Here is a 9,577-nt window from a genome sequence, read left to right on the forward strand (position 1 = left end):
TAGGCCTGTGACGCTGGGCGGTCCTGTGCCCAAGTGCACAGTGCCAGGGATGGGCCTGTGATGCTGGGCGGTGCTCTGCCCGAGTGCACAGTGCCAGGGATGGGCCTCTGATGCTGGGCGTCCTCTGCCCGAGTGCACAGTGCCAGGGATAGGCCTGTGATGCTGGGCGGTTCCTCTGCCCGAGTGCCCAGTGCCATGGATAGGCCTGTGATGCTGGGCGGTCCTCGGTCCTCTGCCCGATTGCACAGTGCCAGGGATAGGCCTGTGATGCTGGGCGGTCCTCGGTCCTATGACCGAGTGCATAGTGCCAGGGATGGGCCTGTGATGCTGGGCGGTCCTCTGCCCGGGTGCACAGTGCCAGGGATAGGCCTGTGATGCTGGGCAGTTCTCTGCCCGAGTGCACAGTGCCAGGGATAGGCCTGTGATGCTGGGCGGTCCTGTGCCCGAGTGCAAAGTGCCAGGGATAGGCCTGTGATGCTGGGCGGTCTTCTGCCCGGGTGCACACTGCCAGGGATAGGCCTGTGATGCTGGGCGGTCCTCTGCCCGAGTGCCCAGTGCCATGGATAGGCCTGTGATGCTGGGCGGTCCTCAGTCCTCTGCCCGAGTGCACAGTGCCAGGGATAGGCTTGTGATGCTGCGCAGACCTCGGTCCTATGCCCGAGTGCACAGTGCCAGGGATAGGCCTGTGATGCTGGGCGGTCCTGTGCCCGAGTGCACAGTGCCAGGGATAGGCCTGTGACGCTTGGCGGTCCTGTGCCCGAGTGCACAGTGGCAGGGATGGGCCTGTGATGCTGGGCAGTGCTCTGCCCGAGTGCACAGTGCCAGGGATAGGCCTGTGATGGTGGGGCGGTGCTAGGGATAGGCCTGTGATGCTGGGGCGGTGCCAGGGATAGGCCTGTGATGCTGGGCGGTGGTCTGCCCGAGTGCACAGTGCCAGGGATAGACCTGTGATGCTGGGGCGGTGCCAGGGATAGGCCTGTGATGCTGGGGCGCTGCCAGGGATAGGCCTGTGAAGCTGGGCGGTCCTCTGCCCGAGTGCAGAGGGCCAGGGCTACCCTGAGTGCATGGGCTCCCACGTAAGAGGAGTTATGTCATGGGATGTTAAGCTAGGGGAGTGGTGTGTGAAAGAAGGTTAGAATCAGGGCTCAAGTCGAGGGTACACGCGGGGGGACGGAGCCCCCCCTACTAAAATGTGAAAAAAGGGATGTCCTATTTGAATTAATGAATTAAAGCCAACTTTGGGGATGGAAACGCAGTCGTCGGGTTTGCAGGCGTGACACTTCACCACTGCACTATATGACCTGATGGAAAAATAACAAACAACTAAAGGTGAGATGTCCTATTTCGGTACTGCAAGTCCCAGGGAAAACATTTGTATTGGTTCTTGGAGTTTAAAACATGCACACCTTTTAACTTTTTTTCAAAAACACTATTAGAAGAAAATATCTTCTCTTGGGTGGTTATGCAAAGCCAATTCAATGAAATGTGCATATTTCACCCTGATATGCTAATTTGTGGTGATGTCACATCCCTTGCGTTTGTTGATGAGTCCCCCCACTTTAATTTTTAGGACTTGACCTTTGGTCAGAATCCTATGTGTTCACTGCCAGGTGTTACCATGCAGGGAGGGTCAGCCTGGGGACAGATAGTGTCATTGCAAGGTAGGTGACCTGAGCCAGCCATATCATGGGTTCTGGAGCCAGGTGTGGGCACGCCAGAGGGGCCTATACAGGCCTTTCTAGACAACAGGCTCTCAAATCCCCGGGCGGTCACGCGCCTGGGAGTACTGTGGCAAGGGGGTAACGCACCAGGGAGTCCTGTGGCAAGGTGGTCACACGCCAGGGAGTCCTGTGGCAAGGGGGTCACATGCCATGGAGTACTGTGGCAAGGCGGTCACATGCCAGGGAGTCCTGTGGCAAGGGGGTTACGCGCCAAGGAGTACTGTGGCAAGGCAGTCACACGCCAGGGAGTCCTGTGGCAAGGGGGTTACGCGCCAGGGAGTCTTGTGGCAAGTGGGTTACGTGCCAGGGAGTCCTGTGGCAAGGGGGTCACGCACCAGGGAGTCCTGTGGCATGGGGGTTACGTGCCTGGGAGTCCTGTGGCAAGGGGGATACACGCCATGGAGTCCTGTGGCAAGGGTGGTCACACGCCAGGGAGTCCTGTGGCATGGGGGTTACGTGCCTGGGAGTCCTGTGGCAAGGGGGATACATGCCATGGAGTCCTGTGGCATGGGGGTTACGTGCCTGGGAGTCCTGTGGCAAGGGGGATACACGCCATGGAGTCCTGTGGCAAGGGGGTTACGCGCCAGGGAGTCCTGTGGCAAGGGGGTTACGTGCCTGGGAGTCCTGTGGCAAGGGGGATACGCGCCAGGGAGTCATGTGGCAAGGGGATCACGCGCCTGGGAGTCCTGTGGCAAGGGCAGTCACACGACAGGGAGTCCTGTGGCATGGGGGTTACATGCCTGGGAGTCCTCTGGCAAGGGGGATACACGCCATGGAGTCCTGTGGCAAGGGGGTCACGCGCCAGGGAGTCCTGTGGCAAGGGGGTTACGCGCCAGGGAGTCCTGTGGCAAGGGCGTTACGTGCCAGTGAGTCCTGTGGCAAGGGGGTTACGCGCCAGGGAGTCCTATGGCAAGGGGGATAAGCGCCAGTGAGTCATGTGGCAAGGGGGTCACGCGCCTGGGAGTCCTGTGGCAAGGGGGTCACACGCCAGGGTGTCCTGTGGCAAGGGGTTACGCGCCAGGGAGTCCCGTGGCAAAGGGGTTCCCCAACATGGAGTCCTGTGGCAAGGGTGGTCACACGCCAGGGAGTCCTGTGGCATGGGGGTTACGTGCCTGGGAGTCCTGTGGCAAGGGGGATACGCGCCAGGGAGTCATGTGGCAAGGGGGTCACGTGCCAGGGAGTACTGTGGCATGGGGGTTACGCGCCAGGGAGTCCTGTGGCAAGGGGGTTACGCGCCTGGGAGTCCTGTGGCAAGACGGTCACACGCCAGGGAGTCCTGTGGCAAGTGGGTTACGCGCCTGGGAGTCCTGTGGCAAGGCGGTTTGAGCCATCAAGTTCTGTGCCAAGCCGACTCTCATTCTAGGGAGTTTCATGCAAGGAACTAGATTCTAGAACGAGGGGGTGTCATACCAACACGTCGGGGGCACCACTACAAGGCGTAGAAGGATTGCATTTAGGAGAACTTCCAAATATCTTTTGAGGGACACTTCTATAGTCGGTGGCAGTGGATGTTCTGATTAAACCATCATCCCGGGAGCTTTCCAGCGATCCATGCAGTACCATAGTTCCAGGCCGGCTGCCAGGGTTCAAGGGCACGGTGGCACCCATGGGTCAAGTCACAGCAGAACCGTTCTCTAGCACCCATGGATCACAACAACTCCCAAGCAACAAGCAGAGTTGCCTCCAGGCAGCAAGGGGGTCAGGCCAGAGCAGCACTCCAGCACCCATTGGTGATATCAGTTCCCAAAGCACCCCAGAATCCCATCAGAGCCACTCTCCAGCACCAAGGGGACAGAGCAGATGAGATTCAGTGCTCAAGTGGCTCACTTGGGGCCCGAAAAGAGCACCGCAGCCCCCAAGCTTTCGGGTAACAATTCACAGTGGAGGACCAGCCCATGGTTTATTATAAGATGCCTATGGCGGTCAGGGTCGAAGCATATGGGACATTTGTACCCAAGGGTCACAGCACAACCAATCACCAACAAGCAGGCGGTCTATGTTTGGAGGGTGCCCTGCCCTCTCAGCGTTAGCTAGATTTGTCCAGCGTCCTGCCATGCACCCCCCAAAATATGCATTCATTCCTATGCAGTTAAATACAAAGTTGAAGGTGCAGCAGATGGTGAACCGGGCACAGGTATCTGGGGAACAGTGTTGTGCTGGACCAGGAGAGTTCTCCATTAGCAGTACAGGCGGTCCATGGTGGGGAAGCATGGTGGGGGGAGAGCACTTACCTTGCAAAGCCAGAAGGAAGGCGAGCCCCGCGGTGCAGGGGACGCCCCCTGAGGTCCTCATCCCTCGCGGGCCCGGGGGAGGGAGCCGGGTCCCCGTTTCTGCGCCGCCCGTGCGGGAGGGCAGGTGCGGAATCCAGCGGTGAAACTCCTGGCGGAATCGGGTGAACTCCGCCCGCCTTAGTGCCCGTACCAAGTCCAAGGAACAGCAGCACGCAATCAGAGCCAGGTGCTGACAGGTACAAGCCCCCCTTTGCCTCGAGCACCGGGCACGCCCCGCACCGCCTGCAATACCTGGGCACCTGCCCGCGCGGCTCCGGCGGACGCCTTGAGAATCCGCCTCCGCCTCGGCCGGGATCTGCAGGCGGTTACACGCGGACTGCGCTGTCCGTGCGATGCATCCGCGACGAGCTCCGTGCGCAGCCCCTGCTGGGCCGGGTCCGCTCCTCGCGCTGCTGCCCCTCCGCCTCGCGCCTGTCCCGGGACCGCCCGGCACGTGCTGACGGGCATCGGCTCCTCGCACTGACAGGGAGCCTCGCGCGCGCCCAGCTCGTCTCCCAGGGCAACCGAGGGGACGCCGCCAAGCCTCCCCCGGCCCCTACGCCCCCCCGCTGCGCTCCGGCGCGAGAGCGCCACCTGCTGGAAGCCCTGGGCAAGCCCTGCGCTTTCTCACAAGAGACCGTTACTTAACACAACCCGACTTTCGTTGTTTATTTTTATATTTAGTCAACATTTGACCACTTTTCTGCTCCGCGTCTTAAAGTTCGCTTTGGTTGTGTAGGAACATTGCAGTGTTGAAAGCTTAAGAACTGCTTCCCTGCATTACTGCGGCCGTGTACTTCGGGACGGTGGGGTGTTTTTTGGCAAAGTTACAGTGTGTAGGGGCAATCCACTGCCCCCTCCCGCTGCCACCATAGGACGTAGCCTGGTAGAACACCTACAAGTGCCTCTGCCTGCACTGAAAGTGCAACGTTTTCGAACTCACGCTCACTTATGCCTCAATTATCACTTCAGTAGTAAACGCCCGTCCCTGCACAACTCGGCACAAGCTCCATTGTTAATCCACGCCTTTATTCAGCCCGCGATCATGCAGCCATGACCCATCAGGAACTCACCTCCCGCCATGGTGTTGCTACTTGTATTGCTATGCGCGGGTGGCGGGAGGGCGGCTCTTTGCTACTAGTAAGCTATTCCACATGAAAGCTTGGGTCCATCAAAAGTGCCTTTCATTCTTAATTTACAGAGCCCATTCAGGTTGAGCACTGTCGATGGCAAGGGAGATGGAAGACACCTTTGCAAAATCCCTCTTCTTGCAGAAGCAAGGAAGCGTCTTCTAATTCCGGCCATTATTCTGGATCCTGTCGCCTATTGCATGTTTGCCCTAGAACTGTGTCTGGAGACAAAATCATTGGTGTTGTTATAGCGCCTATACACAGGCAAGAGTTTCAAAGCGCTTGATCTGGTCAGACATTTTCAGAATTGGGAGGTATTTGGAGTTCCCTAAAATCCCACGCTTCACCATCGCCAAGCCTTTTGCGGTCCTCCATCATGCGTATTTTCCCATTGGTGGAAGATTGGAGTGGTCATCTCGAATCATGAATGCGGGAGAAAGAGTGATCTGAATGTTGGTGGTAATTTCTATACGCTGTTGACTCTCTGACCACATAAGCACCCCTGTTCTGAATTTTAGATGAAAGTAGTGGCTACTGGGCGGTCCACACCTCAAACAGGCAAAGTCACATCTCAGGTCAAGCTTAGAAAGCTTGATTGCGCCCCCATGCACTATAAAGAATATTCCTGGTTGGCCAAGCCAGAGTCTAGGATCTGCCCTAGTGCTTTTCTGGCTGGCTAGTTGCATGGTCCTGTCTTGAATGGCCATGCACTGTTCTAATGGTTTTTCCCAATAAGTGAAGTTCTTGCTACGAAAGTTGAAATCCCCCCCAAATTAACGAGGGAGCAGAAAATAGATGAGGTGCTTTCACTCTTGTTCCCAGATATGTAGATGCAGAATAGCCCTTTTTTCTTGCAGGAAGGACAGACCATTAGCAACACACAGATGTTACTGGACACTTTTGAGATTTAGGCAGCTCTGTAGTTCACAAGAGGGGAGATCAAAACATTTCAGTAGACACCATCACATTTCTAGAGCACCAGATCAGAATACGACTCCAAATACCTTGTTAAACCCGCCGATCGTTGGATTGTTTCTGTTCTGGATCTAGGGATTGTCCCATAGACATGGACCTTGTGTGTTGATTTCAAGTGTACTGCTAGTCCACCATAACTGACTAAGCCTGCACCAAGCAATCAGCACTGAGGGCCCCACTACATAACAGAGTTGTCTACGTCAACCTCAATTTGGGGATGTTGGCAAACAGGGGAGGAACCTACATGCTTGAAATGGTTGTAGGTCAAAGGATCGACAACCAAAGTATCAAATGGTCAAAGGGTCGACACCAAAGGACCGAAAACAAAAGGATCGAAAAATGTTTTTTACATTTTTTTTTTAGGGGGGGTCCCCCCAACCCGTTTTTTGTGGTAAAAAACACTTTTTTTCCATAAACGAAAACCCCCCAAAAAAATGTAATTTAAAAAAAACATTTGATCCTTTTGTTTTCGGTCCTTTGGTGTTGATCCTTTGACCATTCAACCCTTTGTAGTCGACCCTTTGACCTAACACCGCTTGAAATAGTCACAGTTTGAATGACGACACTAACTTCATGAGCCATAAGGTGCATATTTAGCACATCCTACTAGTGCAGCTGCTCGTGCTCTTCTCATTATCCTCAAGATTTCGGAGCCACAAGGAGCAAAAGTCAATGACAAATGTCTTGGTTTCAGCATGTGTTGGTGCTTGGTTTTTAGATTATGAACTACATTGCTATTTCTTTACTGACTTCACCTTTGCACCAATACCTATCCGAGTCTCTCGCCACCTTCCCAAAAAATGAGTTTTCGTTAAGATCAACGCTAGTTCCGCCTTTCTGGGGGGGGCTGGCATTCATTTTGCAGTCAAGTCTTTCACACCCTCTTCTTGATTCAGGTGAAGAAAAAGGGAAGCCACCCATGGACAGTTCTATCCTATTTCACATTCAATTCTAAAATAAAAGGTTGAAAAATTAAAGATTGAAAAACATTTTGAGGACACAAAAGTTTGAAAATCAAATGTAAGAAAAAAGGAAGCAGTCATCAAAAACAATTGGGACCAAGGGTTCATGGAGCCTAGGGGGTGAAATGTATGGGATTACAGCTCATTTTAATATTGCGTTTGTTTTTATTTTTTAAAGGGCAGATAGATACATAGTTTCAGGAAAAGGAGGATGTACGAGCTACAAAATAAAAGGGTATAAAAGGGGCTCATAGACAAAAACGTGTGTTAAACTAATCAACTCCACAATAGGGGGTTCACCCGTTATCACATTAACACAGAATGAATTACTACAGTTTGGAGAATATGAATTAAAGTTTAGGAGAGAGGATGGGAGAACAGATAGTCAAGAAGGCAATAGAAGGGAAAGCACTTTAAACATAATAACATTGAGAAATGAAATATACTAAGAACATAAATACTTTCCACTTAACATTTTGTAAGTTAACACCATAATAATATGCAAAAAGTCATATTTTCAAACTTTAATTTTGGAGACATATTCACACTTTGATGTTTGAAACTTTAGGTTTTCAAACTCAAGGCTTACAATTAAATTCTCCTGCTTCAAGTTTCCGTTCTGAGGATTGAAGTTTAACTTGTTTGTGAGACTTGGGGGGCTATGATCAACTCTACATTCTGCTATACTATAGTAATGCCATCTTTGCTGTCTGGGTTAATATACACGAAGGGTGCCTTGTCTTTACATTTGTGCATTTGCACCGTTGATGAGTTTGCTTCAGTACATTCCAACGCTCAATTTACATCAGCTTTGCTCACTTTTCAGCGAGCCAGTAAAACAGCAGGGAAAAAAGGATAAAGTGGAGTTGCAGGGGGCTTGTCACTATTTTATTTAAAGGAAGCACATGCAAAGATGCAAAAGTAAAGTATAGATGCAAATAGACTTGTGCAAATGCATAAAGATGTAAATGCTCAGCTGCCAAGACGTGAAAGCATACACATGTCACATTCTGATCTGCAAGATCACTCTAGAGTGTTTACAAACCACACCTTTCAGTTTCCACAAGGAATGGGACTAGAAATGTAACAGTTTCTGCTTTTCTTGTTTTCTCGTTCTCCGTTTGTGTCCCACCGCGACTGTTTTGATCTCTTGTTTTTTTGTAACAATCCAACAGGACCAACAAATCTTCGGGGCATCACTGGTCAGGTCCCCAGTGTAGTATTTATAAAAAAAGAACAGAACGGGAGCTTAGTATGGAGAAAGCCTGTGTCACTCGACAGAGTGTACCACTACAGAGTGCTACGTCAACACGTCTTTACCTTTTTTTTTAACTACATTCAGCATAAGGAAAATTCAGGCATTTTCCACAATGCACAATGTATAATCCTGCTATAATAATGAAACACAGGACCAGGTGATTTTCAGACCATGAGCACATCACATATTTCTCATTGCTACCAAACATAGTTATTAATGGCCTAGATCTATATTGCTGTTCACATGCTTAGTTAAGATGATATCCAATTCTGGGAAGTATGGGTTTAGCAATGATCTTAGGTACTTTTCTGTTGTCTCAGTAAGCAGATATAAGCACTCACACGGTGTAGTTGCGTCGTGTTAGAGGACATTTAAAACAGTCAAATCACTCTTGCAACGGTTTTGTATCCCTCATCTTTTTAGAAGCTGTTTCACTCCAGATTTAAGAAATGTAGCTTCTAATATCCCCCCACCCAAGATGACATGTTGCAGCACTTTTCTCCAAACTCAATTAGAACTTGGACATGATCAGATTTAGGGCCAATTATCTTCATGCATTTCTTTCCCATAGGTGCAAAGCTGTATCATGCCTTGAAACACTTGTGTATAGGTGCGTTATGAATGCCATATCATATCATATCATATATCATATCTTAACTCCAATTCCAAGCATCTAATTTGTTCCTGGTTTCCATCGACTAGGAGTTGTGCCTCAAGAACAGAGTATAGTCGTGAAGTAGCCGTAGCAATAAGCATTTATAATCCACAGACATCAATTTATTTAGTTAATTTATTTATTTTGACATTTATAAAGCACACAAAAACCCACCAGCATCGAGGCGCTGTTTGCAGGAGAAAGACAGGAGGGGGGGAGAAGGGGGCGGCAGATGGAGGGGTGAGAAGGTTATATAGAGGCATGGTAAAAGAGGCAGTATACAGAAAGCAGCAAACAGTTATTGAAAAAGGCTGGTCTTGACTTGTCTTCTGAAGGCCCAATAGGAAGGTTCAGAGTGTATGTTGATATGGAGGTTTTTCCAGTGGTGGGAGGCAATCACTGGGTAGCTAGAACCTCCAGATCTTGAACGTTTGAAGCTTGGTATCATTAGTCTGTGATTGTAGATAGATCTTGGAGGTTTGGTAGAGGAGTGCTTGTTGAGTCTTTGTGAAAGGTAGGGCAGTGCCGTTTTGGATAGGCAGTGAGTGAAAGAATTTAAAAGTTTATATGTTCTTCCACTAGAAGCCAGTGAGCGGTTCTTCCGAG

At 50.9% G+C, this 9,577-nt stretch overlaps 1 protein-coding gene across 1 annotated transcript in view; it reads right to left on the minus strand.

Moving 5' to 3' along the window:
• Positions 1-4,516, minus strand: part of IGSF11 (immunoglobulin superfamily member 11) — a 696,308-nt gene extending 691,792 nt beyond the window's left edge. The window contains exon 1 of the mRNA XM_069635918.1: positions 3,953-4,516. Within this exon, the coding sequence (XP_069492019.1) occupies positions 3,953-4,013 (61 nt within the window). The 5' untranslated portion in view covers positions 4,014-4,516. The remainder of the gene's footprint in view (positions 1-3,952) is intronic.
• Positions 4,517-9,577: the final 5,061 nt, after the last annotated feature.

Source organism: Ambystoma mexicanum, chromosome 7p, assembly GCF_040938575.1.
Source record: "Ambystoma mexicanum isolate Mex_15411 chromosome 7p, UKY_AmexF1_1, whole genome shotgun sequence".
Lineage (NCBI taxonomy): Eukaryota > Metazoa > Chordata > Amphibia > Caudata > Ambystomatidae > Ambystoma > Ambystoma mexicanum.